The sequence below is a fragment of the Pinus tabuliformis genome, chromosome 5_2 (assembly GCF_031772625.1).
Source record: "Pinus tabuliformis cultivar Carrire ecotype Pingquan chromosome 5_2, CPIR1, whole genome shotgun sequence".
Lineage (NCBI taxonomy): Eukaryota > Viridiplantae > Streptophyta > Pinopsida > Pinales > Pinaceae > Pinus > Pinus tabuliformis.
In genome coordinates, this window is record NC_142306.1 from 686,934,311 (window position 1) to 686,961,360 (window position 27,050).

The following is a 27,050-nucleotide window of genomic DNA, read 5'->3' on the forward strand; positions in this document are numbered from 1 at the left end:
ATTCTCCTGGGCTCACACATGAACTGACTCATAGTGTTAACTACAAAACATATATTTGGTCGAATGTTGACCAAATACATCCATTTACCAATCAGTTGTTTGTATAGAGTAGGACCCACCAACTCGGAATCAAAAGCGTGAAGCTTCTTCCAGTTAGTGATCATAGGTGTGGACAAGGGTTTGCAGTCCTCCATGTGAAATCTGCTAAGAATATCCACAATGTACTTCCCTTGTCCCAGGAAGAAATGCCCCTCCTCCTGCCACACCTCCAATCCCAGAAAATAATGCATCAAGCCGATATCCTTCATCTCAAACTCTAAAGCAAGATCTCTCTTGCAACCCTCAATGAGTCTCTCTGCACCAGTGATAATCAAGTCATCAACATACAACACCAGAATGAGAGGCTCCTCACCCACTAGAATGAAGTATAGGTTCGGATCAGCCTCACTCTTTGTGAAACCCCACTGCTGCAAGTATGTAACAATCCTAGAGTACCAAGCTCTAGGAGCTTGCTTCAGGCAATAGAGTGCCTTTTTCAATCTACATACATGGGACTCCTTCCCATGCACCTCAAAGCCCTGCAGCTGCTCAATATAAACCACCTCCTAAATGAAGCCATTGAGAAATGCGGTCTTCACATCCATCTGGTGGATCTTCCAACCCATCTCTGCTGTAATCAATATAATGGAGCGAATAGATGTATATCGAGCTACGGGAGTGAAGGTCTCGTCATAGTCAACTGCCTCTACCTATGAGAACCCTCTCGCCACAAATCAAGCCTCGAACTTCTCGATGCTTTCACCTGCAGCATGCTTTATCTTGTAGAGCCATCTGGAAGTAACAACTGATTTACCTTCAGGCCTCAACACTACCTCCCAAACATCGTTCTTCATAATAGAAGAATACTCCTCCATCATGGCCTCTCTCCAGACCTGCCGGCTGGCTGCCTCCTCATAACTAGAAGGCTCGGAGTCAACAATGCTTGTTACCAATCCCGTGTAATTACAAAACCTCTCAGGTGGTTTACTCTCTCTAACCTGTCTCTTTGGCCCAGCAACTGATGTGGCCTCGCGCAAGGTATCTTGAAGCCACTTGGGCTTCCTCTTCCCTGAGCATACTTCTCCCACCGGAGTGAAAGAATGCTCATCATCATCAGAAGCCTGAACTCCTGAAGGCCTGCCAACTGGCCTCATGCCTGAATCTGTGCTTGTAGATGCTGAAGTACCATGCGAACTGTCCATTAGTGGACTACCCTGTGAACTGCTCTGTGGATTGCCCTACATGCTGCCCGAAGAACCACCCACTTGACTTTGATAGCCACTGCTCACTGATGGACCTGACACTGTAATCGATGTACCCCCTGATCCCTGACCACTAGATCCCTGTGACTGACTCAGCTGCTCCTAAGGGTCTGGTGACTCTGGATACTCTAACTCCCGTGACCTCCTGAAAGCTCTCTCCTCCTCGAACTTCACATCCTGCTTGACAACCACTTTCCTCTGCGCAGGAATATAAATCCGATAAGCTTTCGAAGTCTCGCTATAACCCACAAAGATGCCCTTGTTTGCAGTGGGCTCTAGCTTGGTCCTGTTCCGGGAGTTGCTGCTCAATGCCATCAGGGGTTGGAATGAGAACTTGTACACCTTGGCATGGTGCACACCAATCACTCTAGCTTAAGAAGTTGGAGTTCCCCTAGGATATATAAGCACCTGACCTCTGCGGAACAACACATCATACCCTCTGTCCTCAAGTGCTGAGACAGTTATCAGGTTCTTCTTCATTCTAGGCACATATAGAACATCTGACACTTTCAAGGGAGGTTTGGGTCCCCTATCAAATGTCAATGTCCCCACACTGACTGCTCTAACCATGATGTCATCACCAAGTACTACCTCCATATCAGTATCATCCTCTGAAAGCTCTGATAAGTACTCTCTGACTCCTGTCATGTGGCGGGAAGCGCCACTGTCAACATACCAAATGCTAGAAGATGCTCTGCTAGTAGCAGGGAGTGCACACTCCCTCTGAACCTATATGGCAGGTGATCCTGCACTAGTGACCTCACAAGCTATGAACCCAAACTCCCAATCAAAGCTCTCTGAGAAGCTCTCTATCTCTGCAGAAGTTACCATGGGTTTGTCTCTCCCTTTCTTGTTCTTCTTCTCCGGACACACAACAGCATAGTGTCCCAACTTTTGACAATTCCAACATTTGACTTTGGAATAGTCTTTCTCCTTGTTCTGTTGCTTGCCTTTACCTTTGCCTTTGCCTCCACTATTGGAAGCTTGTTTCTCTGCTCTGCCCTTCTTGCCTCTTGCTAACAATGCCACATTGTCATCCTCCTCCACCTGTTTGGTTGCCCCAAGATGGTTCTTTTTTATCTCATTTTGAATGCAATCATCTCACAACCTCTCCCAATCGGGAAGGTTTTCCCATGCAACAATGCTATCCACAAAATTCTCCCAAGTCTTGGGAAGACCATTCAAAGCAATCCTCACCAACTCAGTGGGTGCAATGATCTCACCTATGGCTGCCAACTCATCTCTCACTGAAGTGATCTTTGTGAGGTATGTTGTAGCACTGTCAGTCTTAGCCATTTTAATGGCCTTCAATTTCTCCTTTAAGACCATTTTTATGTTTTCATTTGAGCTCTGGTCAAGGCTGTCCACATTTCATGTGCATACGTCTTTCCTCTCACATGAGGAATGACACGATCTTTGATTCCTTCCAGAATCAATCTTTTTTCCTTACCATTCTTTTTGTTAAACTCTGCCAACTGTACAGGGTCAGCAGGCACTGCTACTGGGTTTTGTGTAGTATTTACCATAATGCCTCAGACTTCTGCTTCCTCAAAGATGCTCTGGATTCTCTCCTTCCATGCACTGTAATTGTTCTGCCCATCCAATTTGTTTTCAACTCTCAAACCCAAAGACATGTTTCACTGTCCTACCAAACTGAAATTTTCAAATTGGTGGTAAAGGTTTCTGATTTCCGTGTAAAAATCAGTTTGCTGTAAATTTCACTTTGTTGTCCCAAACTGCACTTTTCAGCAGGATCTTATGCAAGATTGCAGATGGTATCCCTCTTGGGTTTGGTCTCCCTGTACGGGGTCCTAATCCTTCAGAGGGTTACATTGGCACATGTAGGGGGTGTGTTGACAGCACTCCATGGGTCCCCGAGGATGGTCAGAGATGCTCGAGATACTCCCATTGGACGAGAAAGATGCACCTGGTTCATTTTTGCCCAGCCAGCCCCACAGATGTATCATGCACTTGGCAGCTGACGCAGGCCTTGTAGGACGATGTGGCATCCCCTACACCATCATCAGAGCCCTTGCAGACGACCTACAGGCATCTTCGACTCATTTGGAGACCCATGAGGTTATTGTTGTGCCCCCACACCCATTGGGAGCACCAAAGGTTTACTTTTGACGGTTTTTCTCTTCATTATGGCACCCATAGACCTCGTTAGGCCTCTTAGAGAGCCCTACGACATGCATAGATTATTATTTGACCTCTTGAGAGGCTTATTCTTTCATTTGTGAGCTAGTTTGGTGGGCTTGTCACCAAAAGTTAGATTATTAGAACATTATTTTATTTTTGGGGCCTATGTAGGCCAAGGAGGCTAATTTGAACTCTTCATTAGTGTATAAATACAAGTGAAATGAGTTCATTTTCTCATCATCACTTTGGATTGGATCTCTTCTCTCTCTTGATAATATCGCACTTTTTCTTAGTGGATGAATTGGAGCTTTCTGGATGAATTTTGATGTGTGGATTTGGTCTATCTTATCTTGGAGCTTCTCTCTTGTCATATTTTGGATGGTTGGATATATTCTATTACATGTAAGTACATGCTTTTAATGTTATTCTCGTTTTACTTTGTCATATACATTGAACTGGGATTTTCTTTATTCTTAGGGCTAATAGTTGCATGAATTTACTGTTGATTTTTGGTAGCATCATATGTGCTCTAAGCCTCAAAATTTGCAGGGAGGCTAGAACACATGTATTCCATAATACCTAGAAATCGTTTTGGGAAATTCCACCTAGAGACAGTTTTATTAAAATAATTAATTGTTTTTAATGGAGGCCTAAGTGTTATATATCTAGGGGGGATAATATGGGGTACCAAGGGAGGTACCCAAGGTAATAATGTAATAATGGGATGGGCCATAGTAATAAATAAGGTGGTTAACCCATATCATGTAAGGGACCACAAGTAGTTAGTAATAATGTAATGGGCCCATGGTATTAGTTGATGGTATGAGGGAACCATGGTAATGACCCATGGTATTGTATGTATGAGGCCTATATAGAGGCTAGAGACTCCATGTCAAAGAAGAGTGTCAAGGATTATTGTATGAACAGGCATATGGCTTGTGGAGTACTCTCCTTCCTTAAGGACTGAATGTATGGTGTTGCCCTACCTTAAGGGTTTGATCAATAAAGAATCATTTCATATTATTTCTGGGTTTATTTGCATTGTCTTATATTTTTATATCAGATCTATAATATTTCTGGGTTAGATCTATAACAAGTGGTATCAGAGCTATAACAAGTGGTATCAGATCACTTTCTTGGGCAAAAGTGGAGAATTTTTTTTTAATTTTTTGCAGGATTTCGGGGGCGGCGAGTTTGCAGATCAGATCTGTATGTTTTGGTGCAAGACCTGCAAAATCTAATTGCAGATTTGGATTCTATGTGAAAAAATACCCGATTTCAAAAAAAAAATCGGCTGAATCGGAGTCCGGATGAAGGAGATATCACTAATCTAAAAATCAGTGGTGTTGTAGACAATTTTTGGGGCAGCGAAATTGCGGCGCAGATCTAGACGTCTTGGCACAAGATCTGCAAAATTTAATTGCAGATCTGGATTCTTTGTGAAAAAATACCCAATTTCAAAAAAAAAAATCAGTCGGATCGGAGTCCGGATGAGGGAGATATCGTTGATTTAAAATCAGCTCTTTTTTGCAACAATTTTGGTGACAGCGGGAGAGTTGCAGCGCAGATCTGAAATTCTAGTGCATGTATCAAGATTTCTATCACATGGGCAGATGCAAAATGATTGTTCCATTTCTGAAAACAGGTCATAATAGGGATTCTGAGCAATATTGACGGAATTGTAACAAATTCAAATTTTCACCATTTTTTTTCAAAACCCTCTTCATGGCTTCTAGCAATGTTCTATTATTTACAGGAAAAGATAATGGTCCTACTATTGAAGAATACATACAAAAACACAAGTTATTATGGACACATCATTGGAGAACTTTTGTAGTGTGTAATTTTGAAGACGAAGCAGCCACATGGTGGGGATTACTTAACCAAAAGAAGTGTTCCAACCTGCCTGATGAAGAATTTGAAAAATTACTTTTAGACAGATGGTCTCATGCCAGAAAACAAGATCAGGAGAAACATGTGGGGCTATTTCCTACTGGTATATCCTTATTGCAGGTTCATGGATTGATTCAGAAGGAGAAAATCATTGTGTCTATAAATCCGAGTTGCAAGCACAATCTCATAAATGTCAACTTGGCAAAAAAATTGCAAGTTCCAGCAAAACACATTGAAAATACACAGGTTGATGATGAGGATGTTCAAATTTATAAGGATTTGAAGCTTTCTATGAATAAGTATGTGTTGCATGGTGATTTTTATGTTTCAGATATGGATAACATAGATGTTGTTTTGGAATACCCTTGGATGGAATCAGTGGGTACTATCAATATTAATGTGCAGAGGAAATTCCTGAAGCTCTGGTATAAAAGGAAGAAAGTTACATTACAGGATATTTCCATCAATAAACAGGTAGAGTCCATGGAGATTGACGCAGAAGATGTTCCAGGGACTGACATATCAGATGATGAGCAGTTGATGGTCGACAATCAAACACAAACAGAGGCTGAAACCGAAAAGGTTACAGGTGTTGATACATCAGATGAGGGCTCAGTGGTGGAAGTAATATTGGAAGATAAGACACCACAGCAGGCACCACAACATAACAGTCAGGCTCCAGTAAGGGGTGAATTAAAGAAAAAGACACCGTGGGTTAAAACTTCAACATATCATCACCCACATCACCCCGTAAGACAACCATCAAGATGGCAACCAATTAGCCACACGGACAACAACCCCCGCAGGACAGATAGAGAGGAGAGAAGATCCACCTACTACACATCAACACAGAAGAGCTATCACGGTCAACTTCCATATCAAGCGAGCGAGGCACCAGCGAGACCAAGGGTTCACCTCTCTCTTGGATGGCTAGATGCACGTGCATGGTACCAGTGGACTACTCTTTTGAGTAGATCTTATTTTTTGTGTTCTTCCCATGTTTCAGGGACGAAACATGCTAAGGGGGGTGGAATGTTATATATCTAGGGGGGATAATATGGGGTACCAAGGGAGGTACCCAAGGTAATAATGTAATAATGGGATGGGCCATAGTAATAAATAAGGTGGTTAACCCATATCATGTAAGGGACCACAAGTAGTTAGTAATAATGTAATGGGCCCATGGTATTAGTTGATGGTATGAGGGAACCATGGTAATGACCCATGGTATTGTATGTATGAGGCCTATATAGAGGCTAGAGACTCCATGTCAAAGAAGAGTGTTAAGGATTATTGTATGAACAGGCATATGGCTTGTGGAGTGCTCTCCTTCCTTAAGGAATGAATATATGGTGTTGCCCTACCTTAAGGGTTTGATCAATAAAGAATCATTTCATATTATTTCTGGGTTTATTTGCATTGTCTTATATTTTTATATCAGATCTATAATATTTCTGGGTTAGATCTATAACACTAAATCTAAACTTAGGAAATTAAAATAATTAAAGGGTATTAATTAAACTGGGGGTGAAACTTCTAGAAGAAGACAGCCATTGATTAGAATCTAATATGGGTTGTTGATTGATCAACGAGAGGTTATAATAAGAGGCTTGTTGGGCATTTGGAAAACACGTCGAGTGAGAGATTAGAGATCAATTTTCGCAAGAGTGTAGCGCAGCAGTTGCCAAAGAAGTGATTGAGGTGATTTCTTGCAGTGAGGGGCAAAGATAATTTTCCAGTTGGAAAGTTTTCTTGATCCGGGGATACATTGTAGAGGAGGCAGCGCAGAGCCATGCTGAGGCAGTGCAAAGCCTGAGAGGAGATTCGAAATTTGTTGGAGAGTCTAGTTTTAGAGTGTTAAAATTGGCAACTAGGTCCAAACTCCATGTGGGTCTTCTTATTCATGGCAGCGGATATTTTTCTTGGATTCCTCTCATCGAGAGGTGTAGGATTGATCTAAAGATCATCCGATTCCGATAAATATTCATGGAGATACGAATTTATTTGTGTTATGGGACAATTCGTCAAGGTTGGCCAGCAACCAAATTGCCCCCACTTGTGCTCAACGTTTTAGTATAAAAGGAGGTGGCTTGTTAGTCATTTGAGTAACATACATTTTCTATTATGATCTCTTCCTCTCCACTCGTTTGGGTCTTAGTGGAAGGAAGAGTCACTAAGAGTATACGCTGCCATAGAATGAGTGCCCTAAGCATCTACGCTGTCCTAATAGAGAATCCTATACGCTATCATGAAATGAGCCTAACTCCTATACACTGTTATGGAACCTAAATCCTATATGTTGTAATGAAATAAGCCTAAATCCTATATGTTGTAATGAAATAAGCCTAAATCCTATACGTTGTCATGGAAGGGATGCCTAAACTATACGTTGTCATCCTTATGTTAAACGTTGTCCAAATGAAGCCTATACGTTGTCCTAAAACAGAGAGTTGCAGAAGGGTATTGACTGCACCAATGTCTTGGGTTTAGGTGCAGTCATGACCATGTGTAAGGAGGCAGCAATAGGTTGATATTCTCGACATATCTATCTCAGTATAACAATGATATAGCAGCAGTCATGACATATGTTGATCATGGTGAAGACTAGACAGTGGACAGCAGACTATGTATATGTATATGTATTACAGCCTTGCCATAACTCTAAACGTGTAATAGGTCTCGGAGATGTACAAGAGATATTAGGCATACCTATGAATGGAGACAGACAGTCTCAAGAGGTATCATTCAGATCTAGTATGATGCAGTCTTGATGTACTTCCAAGAATAGTAACAACTTTAGCCCTGATACAATACATCGTCTCACTCTACAGTAAGGCACAGGCACAAGATATGATCTTGGAGTTGAAGATCAAGATCTCAATGAAGGTTACATCAGCGGTGCAGCATGGTGCATAGTGACAGTGGTGCAGCACAGTGATGCACAGTGCAACATGGTGCAACACAGTGATGATGGACATGGTGATGGTGCAGCACAGTGATGATGGACATGGTGATGGTGCAGCATAGTGCATAGTGACGGTGGTGCAGCACAGTGATGCATAGTGCAGCTTGGTGCAGCACAGTGATGATGGACATGGTGATGGTGCAGCATCTTTCAGCACAGTGATGATGGACATGGTGATGGTGCAGCATAGTGCACAGTGGTGGTGGTGCAGCACAGTGATGCATAGTGCAACATGGTGCAGCACAGTGATGATGGACATGGTGATAGTGCAGCACAGTGATGATGGACATGGTGATGGTGCAGCACAGTGATGATGGACATGGTGATGGTGCAGCATAGTGCACAGTGACGGTGGTGCAACACAGTGATGCATAGTGCAGCATGGTGCAGCACAGTGATAGGTATAGCAAGGTGATGGAATCACCTGAGTCCAGATCAGCTACCTCATGTGACATCTTCTTAGAGAAGATCTCTGCTCTTAATTTTGACAAGTCAAAATGTTGACTTTTGATGTATATGTACTCTCTCTCTCTCTGCTGAACTATTGAAGAACATATAACAAGAATTGATCAAGGGTTTCCCCACATTGGGGTTTGTCCCTCGAAAGCGCCACATCTTGTGTCCTCTTGTCTTGGCTTGTCTTCTGCGATTTATGTTTATGTTCTATCTGCAGTTTACTTTAATGCTGATGTGATTGCTAATCTGGAAAAGATATTGAGCTAACTGTGAAAATTGAAATAAATTTCTCTAAGCATAGAACATACCTAAACTTAACATAGAGCCAAAAGCGGGGTGTGAGACCGTAAGGGCAGAAAGTCGAAGTTCCAGAGGCAAATCGATTGGCCAAAGGAGTGACGCAGTCCCCAGAAGCTATGATGCAAAGCAGCGCAGTGATTACACAAAGGCAGCTAGGGGCTATCCATTCAGTGTTTGGATCAGTATTGGATCGCCAGTGATAGTGTGAGGTATATCTCACTCATCTCTCTGCCAGTGAGATTCTCTGTATTGGATAGCCAGTAAGGCATCAAAAGATTTTATTTAGAAACTACTGCTTAATAATACAAACCCTCAATTGTTGCACCGGTTTTCCAACATTGGGTTTTTCCGGGGACATTGGTCCAAAAATAACGATGTCACTTATAACGGTTTCACTTGTGTGTGTTATTTCTTTCTTTCTCAGATTCTTGTTTCCGCATATTATTTAAAGTTGTGAAGGCTGCAATTGTATTTACTTCGATATTTACAGTAGAACACAGCTAATAACTTGAATGGATTAACAAGTAAGAGAAGTAATATCAGTTTGTTGCAGTGGTGATTCAGGGATTCTCGAATTTTCACATTTACTGCTTAAATTGTGGAATTTTATCTCTATTATAGCATCTCTCAATGTATGGGCCATGTAATGTGAACGAAATCTCCTAAGGATAATTCTATCAACGAATTGATCTCGATAAGCCATCACCTCTTGCACATCGAAGTATAAAAGCTGCAAGATTGCTTCTCTTTGACCTAGAAGACTAGCAAAGTAGTCTTGAGGCCTCCTTGACCAAGAACTAAAGGTCCTCACTCATATTCATCATAGACTCCATTCTCCCATGACTAAGGCACTGATCTACCAAAAGGTGGTCACCTTAAACCAACTTCTTTCACCTTTCCCTGGGTCTAGCCAAGTTGGGTCACCTAGGGCATCATTTTCCCGGTGAACTAGCCCTCTAAAAAGTTTGATCTCCTAGCCCCTCCTGCGCTGGTGTTTTCTCAAGACCTCCAAATTTGAGGCCATTTCGAAGGTGGTGTTGTGAGAAAAGCCAAGCCCTAGCTCTGAGATCAAACTTTTCTCTAACATCCCCAAAGGCTAGTACCCTATTGGTTCAATTCAACACCTTTAAGTGAATATTCTTTCTTTGATCCTTTCCCCTACCTTGTCTAGGCTAAGGACATCATTGGTTGCTAAACTCCTTCCTCCTGACCTAGACTAGGTCCACTTTGGTCCCGTGTGATCCTGTTCCTTTGAAAAGGCAATTCCTTAAGAACCATCCGGGGTACAAATTTCAACAAGGATTTTAGGGATTGGGAAACTCCTTCACAAGACAAGTCATATCCCATAAGCCTAACCCTCAAATCCTCCCTTCCTTCTCTTAGAAGACATTGTGCCTTGCTTAGAAAGCAAGCTCGCTCTATTTTCCAAACTATTTTGGAAAGGGATTATTTGGGTCATTCCACATCCATTCATTGATTCATCCTTCATCGATGACTCCATAATATACCGGGTCTCCTCCCATCGGTGAAAGTCCGAAAATAGAAGGGAGTCTTAGCTGAGGTGACAGTGGGCTAAGTCTCCATTTGTTGCCCTTGGTCTAGCATTTGCCCTTTAGGGATCCCCTTTACGCCCCCTGCTAGTTTGAGCGGTAACAGGCCTAACAGGTTGTTGTCTCTTTGTTTTACGCAGACTTTTACAGTCTGATTTTCCAAGACAGCAAGTTGTTTTGACCCATACGTTCTAAACTAGCAGTCCAAACAGCAAAATAATAACATAATTGGATAGGATAAATTTAGTACACCAAAATCGACTAATGACACCCTATACTTTCTGTTATTTCATGTCTTTTAATCCACTGTTTAGTTTTCTACGGCACAGTTATACCCAGAAACAGCTAGACAATGCCAGATGTTAACACCTCCACCTCATTTTAACACCATCTAAGGCATTGGTATTATTTGGAGTTGATTGAAGTTTCAATTGGGACTCCTCCCTTGACCATTTAGGGGGTTGTCGGGTCTAAATAATGGGGGTATTGGGCCGCTGTGACAGTGGGTGTCTGCCTTGTTTTTGCCCATCCAGTGGGTTTGCCAGGACCTTAGTAACCCTGCTAATCAGATAGATAACAACACCTTTAGCCTCTAGATTTTGGCTTGTGCCCGCTTTCTGTGTCACAAATGCATATACATATCCCTCATTTCTAATTAAAGTTTAAAGAAAACATTTTATTCAAGAAGTATTGCAATGTATTTGGATCATTACTTAACAATTTTTTGTGTGAATACAACTCTTTACTTTATTACAATTTATGTGTGCGTGTGTAATCAAATCCTCGGTCATCGCAATATATCACTTCCACACCCAAACTGCATACATTACTAACCAAGCTTCAATTGTCCTAGGTGTTTCCAAATATTAATATGCATGCCTATGTGACAATTATACCAGCATAGATCCATCTTAACTTCAGAATCCAGATCTATTTAACACTAAGCGGGATCGAAAGAAATTGAAATGCAAAACTCTCAGCTAAACGATCCTCAATTAAGGTGAAAATATGTTGGTGTGTCTTTCTATGTGTGTGTATCTATGAGTGTATACAAATTAATGCTTTGTATTTATTTTCTTAAATTTTCTTGTTTACATTCCAAATGTCATTTTTGTATTTTGATATATAAACATGAAAGTTACACGTCATCCATATTAAGCTGTTATTTTTATATTTTTCTCAAATAATATATTGGATCAACTTATGCCATATGTCATGTTAACATTAGGCATAGACATTACACATCATCCTCATACTAAGTTGTAAAATGCACCGCCTATAAGAAAACAGGAGTAACTGCAAGGTTTCCATCTTTCCTTAGTTTGGATTTTGTATTTTTTGCCTTCAAATATACACTACAATTAGAAACAAATTTAAAGTTTATACCCACTTTAGAATCCAAAACAAGCAAATAATCTCAATCAAGCTATGTGGTTCAATTTCATCGTAGAATAACTTCTTTATCTTTAAAGCATGAAGTCCATACATTCAACTATTAGTATGGAAAAGCTAAAACCCAACTGACTTTAAAACAAGCAATTAGAATGGAGCAACGAGAGAATCCCGAGCTCAGCTACCAGTTCAAATCTTTTGCTTATAATACCAACTTAGTCGATGTTAGAAGATGCAATTAGACAAAAAAAATGATGAAACAAGAGAAAAAGGCTAGATAAAGGATACAAGCCCGCTTCAATAATTGGTTCAGTCATCTGCACATATGAGACATATCAGTGATATAAATCGCAAACCGATCAATTAGAAATCTAGAAGGTAGACTCGATTTAAAATGCTAGAAATTTAACAAAACAAACATGGAGATATCACTCTCTCTCTCTCTCACACACATATATAATTTATTTTCTCAATGATAAACAATTTTGTTATTTTTTGGGTTCAATTCTCCTTGGGTCAAACAGGGTCAGGCTGCCTGTGGTAGAGTCAACTGGGCGGGTGTTAGGCCCCACTAGGGGTGTTACGCAGAGTTAAAAAAAATAAAAAATAAACAAAACTGCTTGCAAACATGATTAGACATGGACTCAGTACGCTCATGTAAAAGATATGTTTTTATTATAATGAACTCAATTGATACAATGGGATTGATCCCCCTTTATATCAATGGTGAGACAGTTGTGCTATCGTTATAATGTAACTACTTTCTTATCTAATTATCACTTTAATAGTCACTTATAAACTGTGACTTTTTTACATTAGATAAGCCCTATACTCTTAACACCCCTTCATAAGGCTTACAATACAATTACAAACATCAACTAAACAATATTTAAATGTTTCCCTTTGACAACCACTGTTTGAACCAATTTGAGCTCCATCAAGCTGCCTCATAACCCTCGTAAAGGTGGAGCTCCCAATTTGAATTCTCAAATTACTGGACTCCACCTCCTTGGACTCCCGAATCATGAATCTCCATAATTAAATTACTGCACAGCAATCCACATGCATATCTCATAACCCCATATTGAGAGATAATTCCTGAGATCTACAAACTCCTAAACTACTAGGTAACTACTAACAACCATGTTGAGCATCACCTACACTTGATCCCTTCCTTGTCTACAAAGTATGGACTCTTAAACCATGAAAGCATCATCTATTTTTATTATCCTTTCTTTTGATCACAAACAGGGGCAAAAGCTTCTCCATTACATCAAAAAAATGTCGATAGAAGGTTGAACATCAAATAATCCTATGGAAATATCTCCATCTGTCAAGTCGCCAAGGTACTTAGCCAAGGTGCCCACCTACTTCTCTAGGATACTATTCCGGGTATAGGGTTTATGCATTCCAAACATACAACTGCTAGAAATAATACTGAAAAGCCTAAATTTACTAAAAATCCATAAAATGATGCTGCTGAAAAATAAAATCAAGAAACAATAATCTATGTCTGAGTTTAAAAATTCTGCCTTTTGAATCTGGGTATTAAATAACTTCATGTATGTGAGTGTGCGCACACACTTTAGTTCAACTAAATTCTGGATTTGGAAAATAAGCTTCCCATTTATAAAGGATATGTTTTTGGTTTACCACACAAAATCACAGGAAAAATACCTTTGTTCTGTTGAGTTTTGTAACTCAAAAGGTACTTATATTTTGTGTCTTGACTAGGACGACCTTGATTTGCCTCTTTAGGAGCTTGCATGCGACAAGCAGAGTGTGCAAGTGAGTTGCGAGCATGTGAATGTGTTACATGTGACATGCATGAGATGTGCATGTAACTCAAGCTAGATTATGACCTGTACTTCAGTTAAAGTAGAGAAAGCTAAATATAGGATAGTTAACTAAAGTGAAGTCACTTATATTCAGTTAACTTGACGAGCTAATTTTGGCCGTCAATCTTAGCTTAGGAAAGTTATAAATTGAGCCTAAAGTGAGGAGCTAAGACACAACAGCAACACAAAATTGAGAGAGGCTTCTCAGTGAGTGTGTGTTGGGTCCAAGAGAGTGCAGTGAGACTAGTGATCATTTTTGTAATTTGTATTTTCTCAGTTGGGCCATTATCCAAAGACGGGAGCCCAAGTAAATTCCATGATTAATTTATTAATGAAGAACTGTTGACTGGGCAGAAAACTGTTTATGCGTATGGGGTTTAGATCGAGTAATTTTGCTTCCACTAAATATTTTTGGTTAAGAACATAGCCATGTATTAATTGAGTTAATAATTGTTGGGAATCAATTATCAGGTGTTGGGTTCGGGAAATTCTAACATGCTCATGTGTCTTCATTATAGAAATTTCTTTTGTATAGCATTTATGTGCTCTATATAGATCTACTTGCATGGATTTGATTAGGAAATTCTTGGCTTAAGATTCTGAAGTGAATAATGTTCATTTACTAAAGAAACATCCAACATAAGAAGAACTGACAATTGCAATACATAAAAGACCAAATATAAAAATAATTTAAATGAATGGTATGACTATCACAATGACCTCCATAACGATTGATGACAGATCACAAGGTTGATGTGACATGTCCTTTTGTTAAGTCATGTATCACTTCATCGATTATATATATATATCCATTACAATGCCTTCACTTTCAGAAATGCTTTATCCTCATGGAAGGACTTATCTCTTGTTTTCACTTGTAATGCAATCTCGTGCTTCTTTGTTCCTGTAGTTGTATTGGTTGACGATAATAGATGATATGATCTATTAAGTGCCAAGTAGGATTGCTGAATTGTATGAGGGTATATCTAGCCTAATTCGATACTTTGTGGAACATTGTGCTTATAGGATTGCCAAGATGAACTTCTATTATGAGTGATAGTTATAGTGGCATCAATATTCGTCATAATACTAAACAATTGTTTGTTGATTTGGGGTAGGCATCGGATGTGCTCTAGCCACAAAATTTCGTGGAGAGGTTAGGGCACATGAGATCTCCAATACCCAGAAAGGGTTTGGGCAGATTCTAAACAGTTAGGGAAATATTAAAATAACTAATATTTTTAATGGAGTCCGTAATTCTAAACTTAGGGAAATTAAAATATTAATGTGAATTAATATTAAACTGTGTTAGAATGGTCCAGAAGACATGGATCAAGCCAGATCTAATCTTAGCCGTCGATTAGGGACTTAATCTCGGCCGTTGATTTGTGAACGAGAGAAGTATAAGAGAAGTATAAGAGGAGGCTTGAGGGTCACTTGGAGAATACACCATAGCAATGTTGCACGAAGCGGAAGCGCGAAGCGGAAGCGCGGAGCGCGGAAGCGTCATTTTCCAAAAATCTAGGAAGCGAAGCGTCCGCGGAAGCGTCTGCTATATATATATATTTTTTTATATTTTTTTGCATTTATACTCAAAACAAACATCCCAAATACCAAATTAATTGTAGAAGACATGAAAACATGCATATTTTTGCATAAATCAAGATAGATATGGCATCCATGATTCCATTGTAGTTACTAGTATGTACAACAATCATCTATATTCTAGCTATTACAAACATACATCAAATTTTTAAGCATATTATAAAACATAAAACATTTAAGCATATTATAAAACATAAAACATAGAGCATATTATGATTTATCTAGCAAGTGAGCAACTGTCAACATTTGTCATGTCCAAAATTCAAATAATAATGTTTACAAAATATGTCACTTGGTCACCGCCAAGCCAAAAAGGTTCAAAATTCAAATTCACAAGTCTACAAGTCTAATGAGTAATCTATGACAAAAAGAAGTAGATTGTGAATATATCTACTAATCTCTCCTCCTTCCACCACGAATAGAACGTGATGGCGGGCCTCCACGTGGTGGCAATGAAGAAGATGGTCCCTGTGTAAGTCGTGGCACTGGAACTGATGAAGAAGAACCCCCTACTGTTGGTGTTGCAGTTGAACCATGGAACCTAGGAACCAAGGGACCAGATGGGGGTGGGGGTGGGGGTGGTGGCATATCAACACGGTCATCATCATCCTAGAATCGCTCCAAAAATTCATGCAAAAAAAAATAACACTAGTTAACAAAAAAATTAAAAACATGAATTAGAGAAATGCTTTATAAGGGAAAATTGGAAAATTCATACCACAATGGACATACCTGGATAAGAGCATCCTCTAATTGCTCTAGTCGCAACACTCCATCCTCCAAATTGGGCTCCTCTGGACTCTTGTCCCAAATCAACAAGTCTTTATTAGACTTTGCATCTTCACAGTAATGGGACAACAATCGCAAGTTGTAATGAACATAAACCAAGCTCTCTGCCCGGTCTAAATTCAACCTGTTCCTTTTAACACTGTGGATGAAAGAATAAGAGCTCCAACACCTCTCTGCAGAAGAAGTGTTTACCACCTGTGATAGCACCCGCAATGCCAAACTCTGTAGAAGTGGAGTACCCCCTCCATGCATGTTCCACCACTCAAGAGCAGAAAAATGCTCTCGATCTTGAATTGCATGCATGCTCCCAAATGGACCAGTGTTGAGCGTATAGTTGCTCACCTGTCTCCGTACCAATGCAGCCTCCTCATCATCAGGGATTAATCTACTCAATGCAGCCATATATTTTTCGTGAACCTCTCTATCTTGGTGTGGTTTTTTCCTGCTTTCCCCCCCCAGGTGCTGGTGTTGAAAGCCATGATGGATGATAGTATTTAGGTGTCAAAACATATGCTAATGCATGCAATGGAATATTTAGCATTTCCCATCGGTTTTGCACCTCTACACGAATATAATTGTACAAGGTGGTATCTCTAGGCTCAACAATGTCTTTAATCTGCCCCAACATGCTATCCATTTGCTCATACACCTCCCCAATTACTGGTCGATCTGAATCTGCAAACTTGATCATGTAATAAATTGGTTTGGTGAATTGCAAAACATATTTAACCTGTGACCAAAAGTTACTGTCAAGAACAGTGTCCTTGACTACATTAGCACCATCTGTGTCAGTGTTAATTTCATCCCATGTTTCAGCACACACCAGATTAGTTAAAGCTTGTCTCACCCTCACTAGCCGCCTAAAGGTGAGGTAATAACTAGCAAATCTTGTCTTTGCAATTTTAAGCAATTGCAACTTGGAGTAAGTGCCATAGAAGTAGTTTACCCTTGTATGCTATGTGATGAATTTAATGAGCTGCTTCCCTTTCCTGTAAACCTCAGCAATCCACCCACAATCTTTGTGTTTCACAATATCATGCATCAAAAGGTTCAATGTGTGAACCAGGCACCCAGACCAAAAGATGTGTGGATGAGTACGCTCAATAATTTTTCCTGCTGCCTTACAATTTGCTGCATTATCTGTGATCACTTGAACCACATTATTCGGACCAACATCTTTGATTGATTTCAATAGGAGATCTGCAATGTTTTGTGCAGTTGCACTGATGGAGGAGGAGTCATGACATGCAATAAATACTGCACCACTAGAAGAAACACCAAGAACATTTATCAAATGTTGGTTTCTAATATTTGTCCACCCATCTGATACAATGGATACCCCATAATCCACCCACTCATGTGTAAAACGTGTCAAAGCTCTTTGAACCTTAGCTTTTTCTCTTTCTAATAACACTGTTCTAGCTTTCTCATAGTTGGGGGCCTTGTATCCTTTTGGGGCTTCATTGATGGCCTTTACCATGTCATGCCAATAGGGAGAGCGAAGCACATTGAATGGTACACCGCAAGCACAAAGAAAACGGACTATCTTTCCATCCACATCATCCCTCCCAGCAACATTAAGGAAATCCCCTATTGTTTTTCTACCTCCAGAGGTTGCAGAAGTACCATGAGGAGATGGGCAACTACCAAATTTAGAGGTTGCACTTGATTCAGAATGAGTTTTTTGTTTCTTGTTTTTTTGTTGTGCAGCCATCTCTATTTGGATGTATTTTCTTCTTTGTTCAGTTGAAATGTTTGGGCAAATTTGTACCCCCACAGAACCCTTTTTTTCATCACTGTCCAGCACCCCACAAAGATGCCTCCTCAGACGGGTATATGAACCCGTATATGGTTTTCCTCCATGACAACCATGAGGGCACACAAATTTGTAAGATCCACCACCCTTTCCCCCATCAAGTTTGGTCACATAGTTCCACAAGGGTGTTGATGTACCTTTCCCATCTTGTGCTTCAGTGTCCCCTTCAAGTTCATCCCCTTCCTCTTCAAACCCTTCCTCCTCATCATACATTGGGTCACTACTATTAGGACCAAGTTCATCCCCTTCCTCTTCCCCTCTATTCCTCACCCTTGCCATCATTAAAACCAAGAGTGGAATGATACATAGAAGCCAAAAGAACACCATCTTGGAATATGGATATAGGTGGTGGACAACCTGTAAATAAAGGAGCAAGTAGAAACAATGGGAAAGAGTAGGAGAGGGAGGAGAAAAATACAATTTTTTTTTCAAAAAAACAAGGGAGTTTGGGGTTTGAACTTACCTCTTTAGCTCTTGTAGATGAAGTCCTCCAAGCTCTTGCTCCAAGCTCCTCCTTCTCCTAGCTCCTCCTTCTTCACTCCTCCAAGCTCTCCTCTCTTCTCCTCTCCTTTCCTCTCTTCTCTTCTCCTCTCCTCTCTTCTCTTCTCCAACTCTCATAAACTCAAAGTGAGAAAATGAGAAGAGAATGGGGGCTTTATTCTTTTCTAAACTCACCCTAAACTCACCCTAACCTCACCCTAAACTCACCCTAAACCACCCCCTCATGCTAAGTTAAGTTAACTTTTAAAAGAAATTAAAAAAAATTTAAGTTCCTTTTGCTGCCCGCGCGGAAATTTCCGGAAGCGCTCCGAAGCGCTCGGGTTGCGTGCGCTTCCGGGCCCGAAGCGTGGCGCTTCCGGATGCCCGAAGCGCCCTCCGAAGCGCGGATCCGGGGCAACGCAACCTAATTTCCAGGAATCGTTTTTAAAAACCGGAATCGCGCTTCGCCTGGAGGTTCCGGAACGCTTCCGTACGGGACGCGATTCCGGCTTAGGATCCGGGGGGGGGGGGCGATTCCTGCAACACTGCACCATAGTGATCAGTCATTCTATTCTCTAGAGCGGGGTTTGCTAAGAGAGATAGAATCAGAAATCAGTTGCAGCGAGGGGTAGTGAGTACGAGGCAGAGAGGCAAGGACAGTGCCGAGAGACCAGCGCAGAAGCAGAGAGAGGCAGACGCAGAGCCAGAGGGAGCCACGCAAAGGCAACAGAGATTGCGCAGAGCCAAAAGGGCATATGTCATCCACGCAAAGACTGCAGGAGTGACGTAGAGAGGCTACACAAAGCCCCCGTAGGCTGACGCAAAGGGTTTCAGGCTGACGCAGAGGCCAGTAGGGCTGACGCTGAGCTTTAGATTGTGCTAGAGAGGGATTTCGTGGAGCATGCTTTCCGAATACCTATTTCCGAAGAGAGGTATTGCTGCCAGATTTTTTATCTCTGTCGGGTTAGCCAATTTGGCACCCAGAGTATGAAACGAGCTACTTAATAATAAAACCCTTAGATAGTAGAACCGGTTTTCCCGCATTGGGTTTTTCCGGGGACATTAGTCCAAAAATAACGGTGTCATTTGCGTGCTTGTTTCTATTTCCTTCAATTGATGATCTGTAATGTGATGAGCATGCACTAGTATTTATTTTCAGTATTTAATTGGTAAATAACTTGTTAATTAACAGCACAAGTAGGTAGGAATAAATCAGTAAAGTGCATGGAGGGTTTCTAACGTGTCAGACTTAGAAATTCCAACATTGTTTATGTTCAAAGAAATGTTGATATACTGTCTAGTTAAGGTATTGGCTCTTGTGATAAGGATGTCAATAAGGCATCATTGTAGCATGATTTCTCCTTATCATACTTGTGGTGAATTTTTCTGAATTCACTTTGATATTATATCTTCTTCATACACCTATGTCGCTTTCCTGATCACTAAATTGTGACTAGTAAGTAAACTTTGTTGGAATATTCAGCAATACTAAGAGGGAGGCTAAATCATTATTCAGCACTCTTTAACAATTCAATCATATCATGTAAACATTAAAGTTTTAAACAATTAACAACACCATTCAACAATGCATAAGGGATTTCTTGGTGGACACCCTTCTGGGAGAAAAACTAGCAAACGTTTTTTGATATAAATCTCAAAGATTATATCAACAAGAAGCTCCAACTTACAAGATTCTCCAGCAACTACTGGAAGGAGGCACCAACCCCCTGGTTTTATCAACTCCCGCTGAAAGGACGTGCCAACCTGCTTTTACCAGCTCCAACTGGAAGGATGCTCCAACACCATGCACGCTCCAACTTTCCCTAGCACCACTCTGCCACCCTAAAGTGTTCTCAGGCTCCCAACCTAAAAGAGACTTCAATCTCCACCTTGCACCACCCTACCACCCTACCTAGCTTACCTAGAAGGCTCTGACATTTAATTCATTACAATGTACCACGTTTCATATATTTTCAAATGGGATCCACATCTGCTCAATATTAACATAAACAAATTCAAATCAATTTGTTGACTCTGTCAACAAGCATTAATTGCACAAGGTTGTTAGCAACAATACCAACTCTCTCTGCATGCCAAAAGCATCAAACACTAGATGAACAATCCAGTAGCATTCAATGCTCTCTGCTCAACAAACACATCTACTGTTGCTCAAGATGCATATCCAATGGCAAACCCTAGCAGCATAGAGATAGATCCACAACACGTTTCTAAGATGAAATCATTGTACCAATAGTATCCTGTAAGTAAGATAATTTGTTTACCAAACCAAACTCAATCAACCATAGCAGCTTCAACAGTAAACTCCTACTCATCAATAGCATCAGGCCATGATCTCCACTTGCAAAACTACCTCTGTCCAAACCCTAGCAATACATGACATTGTCAAAACTCTAATGGTGTCAGCATATACATGAAAACCTTAGCAGCTCTACTCAACAAATTCTAGCAGCATGTAATAACAACAATTTGATCTCCGACTTTGCAATCACAATAGGACACCAAATCTCAAGAATAAAAAACTAGGTCAATGGACCAGCTTTGCTTCCTTCACAGCAAAACCAATAGCAGCAATCTTGTCACCAGCATCAATAGTTATCAAGCATTGAGTCAAAATGAACTCTGATCAAAACCTGTGTTCTGTCAAACATCATCAAACTCAGATATACCAGGTCATACTTAAGCAAGTTCTGAGTGCAACTCATACACCATTACGTGGAACTAGCAGACATAGATGTGTCTATATGTTCTTCAAATAATGCAATCATTCCGTTAACATTATGTAGCATACTATGTTGCAGGAAACATGGGGCAGAAGGGCATTTCCGTATGGAAACGGGTACGAAACGCTGAAACGCGTTTGGTACGGCCCTGAAACGCGTTTCAGGCTATACTGCCACGTTTCACGAAACTGAAACGTGGCCAGTACGGCCTGAAACGCATTTCAGGGCCATACGACCCACGTTTCAGCATTTACTTTTTTTTTTTTTCTAATCTATTCTCACGTTAGCCTAGTGACTTCTAGTTGCTTCCAGATGCCTGTCTAAAGTTATAAAAGTGAACTTTTGCCCTAGTGTTGATATGCAGTTCATGGTAATGTTAAATTCTTAAAGTAAAAGTGATATTCTCCTTTATTTTTCATTTTCATCCTTTTACTTAAATTTTTAACATTACCATGAAATGACTCAGGATGTTTGAGAGTGGTTTCGCCCTCATTGGATTTCATATGCAGAAAGTAAAATTTTAGATCTCACTCAAAATCCAGCAGACTTAGCTGTTTTTCAGGATTTCATGATTGGGGGGATTGCAATGTTTCCATTGGATTTTATCATGTACTAGGGTATGGAACTTGTATTTAATCAAGAGAACCAAGCCCTCTATGCAGGGGAGACTCCCAACAATCATGAGAATGTAGGGTACTAGGGTATGAAACTTGTATTTACTCAAGAGCATTAAGGTCGTTCGACTATGTAGGAAGAGACTCCCAATCAAGCACGAGACAAGAAATTAGAAATTTCTCGTGACTGATTTTGGATATTTCTATTTTCATTATGTGATTATTCATGAGTAAATATGATGCAAATTTAGATACTTATAGTTTATGCATTGACAATTGACAGTTTTATCATAATGTAATAAATTAGAATGTATCATATATGCTTTATGATTGCACATATTTCTTAAATGTCCTAATATATATATATATATATAGATATATTCGCGTTTCCCCGTTTCCAAAATTTGGGGAGGTCACGTTTTGTATCGCTTCCCGTTTCGGAAACTTGTACCCGTTTCCCCGTTCGTGCAACCTTGGTAGCATAGCAATACATTCTTGAATAGCTCTAACCAGCACTTTGCAAATAAGATCAAAATGCTCTGTCACATATCATCGAACTCAGATATATCATATCTTTAACATCTTAATTATTTTGTAAGGGATCATACCATAGAGGAAGATGCCACTGATTTCCCTTCTGCTACCACTGTGTATGCTTCAGGCTTGCATCAAAGTTTCCAGGGATATAGTCCTCAAGTTTGTCCTTGAAGATAGACCAAACAAGTCTAAGTTTTCCCCTTAAACCTGCTTTCAAATCTATCCCTTTTGCTAAACTTTATCAACCATCAAATATGTTCTTCAACAGTTGCTTGAGCAAGCCTAGAACAGGCCTCACTCAAATCCTTGACTGATCTGATTTTGGCCTTCAATTTTTTATCTTAGTCATGAAAGGATACCATTGGAAACACTCTTGGAAACCACAATAAAATTTGTCTTTGGAGCTTGATATTCCCACAGAAATTTGGTCTTCAAGCAGCTCTTGAAAATAGGCCTAAACAAGCTTAGGATTTACCCTTCAAAACTGCCCTTGACAGCCCTTGGAAATCAGCTTACTATCCTCAAAATAGGCCTTATAACTTGGCCCAGACTTGCCCACAATTCTGCATCAGAATCAACTTCTCCCACAGGCTGAATTTCAGCTTTCTCCTATAGCCTTAATTCGGCCTTACTGCGGCCCTTAATGCGGCTACCTCAGGCTGAATCCTGCCCCTTCCTGCGGCTACCTCAGGCCAAATTCTGCCCCTTCCTGTGGCTACCGTAAGCCGAATTCCGCCTTAAATTTTTGGCCCTAATTCGGTCTCAACAAGGCCCTTGATTGGATTTTAGAAACCCACTCTCTCAACCCTGAATTGACAATGAACCACCACAAGAAAGAAAAGCAAATAAGCCCAAAATGTTCGAAAATGTAACTAGGTTTGGTCTTCATTAATGTATTTGAGTCATCATGTAATGTACTTGTCAAAAGAATAAAGAAAAGAATTTTTATTATTGTATCAATGACTTATTAAAGCATGGGTTTCATGCTTGGGTCATCATTATATTAGTCAAAGTCCCCATTGTGGACTCCTAGGATTAATATTGAGTCTATAGAGTCATTGTACATTTAAAGAGACCCTTCTTGGGCTTTTGAATCATGTAAAAAGGTTTAGTATTGAGTCAAAAATAATTTATGTAACCTCCACACCAAGTCAGCCTAGAAGAGATCAAGTCGGCCTAAAGACACCAATTCGACCTCACTTGGAGCCTATAAATAGAAGGAAGTCAAATTCATTTGGAGCATCTCATCTCAAGCTAGTTCGATATCTCTAAGGAAGCTGGAGAAGTGTGAAGTGGGAAGAAGAAGCCTAAAAGAAGTGCGAGTTGGGTCAAGTCTAAGGAGAAGAAGAAAATCGAAGTTTTGGAGCTACTCTCTCTCTTTCATGCCCTAGTTTGGGAGATCGAAGTCCTTCAAGTATTGTTGTTACCAGTTGTTGCCTAACGCTGTGAGTTGTTACATAGTCGAAGTTGTTGGGAAGGAAGTGATGTTGCAGAGTGGTCGAAGTTCTGGAAGGCTGAGTTGGTGCAAAGGGAAGGTTTGGTCTTTGTCTTGGTTGAAGAGTCTCAAAGAGTACATTGAAGGAAGAGAATTTTTTACTGCGTTTTCCCCTCGAGGGGGATTTTTCCCTGGCATAGTGCCTATATCTTGTGTCTATTGTTTTGTGATCTTCATACACACTTAATATGGTAATTTCTTGATGAAAGATAAGAAAATAAAGAAGAAAACGACACCAACATAACTCACAAATAATTATCAAGATAAAGAGGAATCAAACCCTAATCTGCATGATTGATTTCTCAACACAAAAAACCCTCAAAGAATTTGAACTCCTTTTGATTTGTGTGACTACCCTGGCCTCAGAAAATATTAGATGGAAACCACAAGATAATGCTTGAAATTAATAATTTTTGGAGGGCAATCAAGTGCTCTACTTATACACAAAATAGGGGGTCAAGATGGGGGCCGACTTGCCCTAAAAGCACCCCTAATTGGGTGGAGCCAAGCTGATCATAATAAGAATTTAAATTTACAAAAATTAATTTTTATGGAGCCGACTTGAGACCTCATTTTGAAGCCAATTTCATAATGAAAATTTCTCCTTTTGAGTGTTGACTTGGTCAACTCAAGATCCACATCATCTATTCAAGAATTTCTTAAATATCAAAGCCAAAAATTAACCAATCATAAAGTTTCCTTTTATCATCCATTTGGGCACCATGACCACACTTTTGGGGCTTCATCATTGAGAAGGCATATCTCCTCAATTGTGAGGAGTTACGCGGCATGCCACCTACCATTAGAAACGGCATGACGATTACTATCATCCTAGGACCTAAAGATTGACGTTGGCATCAATGACAATACCATTCAACAATCTCGCCCTTTGTCATTGATGGCAACATAGTAACATACATACTCCCCCTGTCTCCATGCTTCTGATCTTCCTCTCCTGATTTCTCTTCCCCTTTGACATCAATGGCAAAGGGTAACTCCCCTTGACAAAATATATGTCTCTGTCTTCCTGCAATATGCCTTTCTCCCTTTGATTGTTTCTCTACCCATATCATGTTGCGCCTCTCATGGCTTGCCACTAGTTGATTCCACCTATCAATATGCTTTAACGAGTCCTACAATTCTTCCTGATCTCAATCTTGAAGTGCCACAAAACAATCCATGACTCTGCATAACAAATCTGATGCTCAATTTTACATAATGCGAACGAATTCTATAGCAATAGATCACCACATATTCTTGCTTGAAAACATACTTAAAATCTTCAATCATAAACCATTGAACTGCACCTTGAAGCGGTCAACCAATCTGACATGAGACATTCCACAAACCGTCATCAAATCATGAATCTACCTTTCCAAATCAAATTGTCGAAGGATAGATCTTCAAATTTGTACATGTTGCTACTTAGATAGACTCCCCCTCTTCAACAGTCACAATATTAAGAGTCTCCAAACTAGATTGTTGACAATGATATATGAACCTGCTTTGTTGCAAGATCATTCTGAACATGGATATCTTCCTTTGACCCTGTAGATTATCGTGGTCTTGAAACTTTACAAATCCTAAGAGCATGACCACTGAGATTTCTTCATTCACCTGTTCTTCTTGCTTTTGTTTTCTTCTCCAAACCTTCTTGTACCTGATAATAGAGTTCTCCTTCATGGAAGATTCCATCATATATTTGCAATCACGAGTTATATGTCCATAGATATAGCATTTGAAGCATTCTACATGATACCTGAATGACGAACCAACTGCCATATACTTTCTGTTGACAATGAAATTTGGATATTTGTCCTGTGTTCCTACAAACTTGCTTCTAGGGTCTTGATAATGACCTCAATAATCATCCTTCTCATAAGATTTGCAATCCCTGGCCTTATGCCCAAAATTTGTACATGAAAAACAATAACCATTAAACATACTAGGGTACCTAGATGAAATGGCTTGCCTTGATGTTGTTGATGTTGTTGATGTTCTGAAGGCATTCTTCCTTGGAGTATTGAAGAATGTAACTAGCTTTGGTCTTCGTAATTGTACTTGTCAAAAGAAAATGACATATTAAAGCATGGGTTTCATGGTTGGGTCAATATTTTCTAGGTCAAAGCCTCCATTGAAGGCTTATAGGTTTTGTCTTGAGTAATTAGAGTCTTTGTCATTTTTATCAGACCCTTCTTGGGCTTCTGTATCATGTGAAAAGACTTATCTTTGATTCAAAAATATTATTTTTCACCTCCACACCAAGTTGGCCCTATCCCCTATCCCCATGAAGTCAACCTACATTAGGGCAATTCGACCCAGCAAAAAAACTAAATAAGGAGAGCCAATTCGACCTATTTGACTCGCTCAAAAAGTTTGATCTACAAGAAAGAGAAGCAAAAAAAGAGAACGAAGTAGTTGGAGAAGGACGAAATTTGTTGGGAAGACCTAAATCGAGTTTTTGGACTATCTCTCTCTCACATGTGTGAAGATTCTGAGCAGTTGTTGGCGCAAGAAATATGTGTCTACTGCAAGTCCGAAATTTCGTAGTTGGGGGTCGAAGTTCTGTTGTTGGGGAGCCGAAAATTTGGATTTTTGCTGCTACTTGGAAGTTGTCGCTTAGAGTATTTTGTCAAGATCATCTGTTACAGGGAAGGGTTGATTTAGTGGTTGGAGGTCTTTGTCTAGGTCTAAGAATTTTGGAAGTGTCTCATCTTGATTTAAATCTACTGAAGGAAGAGTTTTTGACTAGGTTTTCCTCTTGTAGGGGTTTTTCCCTCACTGAGGGCCTACATCTTGTGTCTCTTGTTCTTATGATCTTCATATACATTTAATTTGGTAATTGCTTGATGAAAGATAAACAAATTAAGAAGTAAGAGAACCCAACATAATTCACAAGTAATTATCAAGAAAGAGGAATCAAACCCTAATTCCCATAAGCATTGATTTCTCAACATGGTATTAGAGCTAAGTTCGAAGAAGGTTGGAGATCACTTTGTTGGCTTGGAAGAAAAGGGTACTCCATATATGACAACTTACTTGAAGATGTTAGTTTTTGTAGCATCAGAGGTATTCTAGTCTCGAAACTTTGTGGAGAGGCTAAAACACAGGAGTTCTCCATATCCCAGGAATCGTT

The 27,050-nt window shown here is 40.0% G+C and overlaps 1 protein-coding gene across 2 annotated transcripts in view; it reads right to left on the bottom strand.

Annotated features, from left to right (window-relative positions):
• Positions 1-27,050, bottom strand: part of LOC149160973 (uncharacterized) — a 342,465-nt gene that overhangs the window by 137,241 nt on the left and 178,174 nt on the right. For both annotated transcript variants that reach the window (XM_089436855.1, XM_089436856.1), the window contains exon 5: positions 12,288-12,316. In XM_089436855.1, the coding sequence (XP_089292981.1) occupies positions 12,288-12,316 (29 nt within the window). The remainder of the gene's footprint in view (positions 1-12,287; positions 12,317-27,050) is intronic.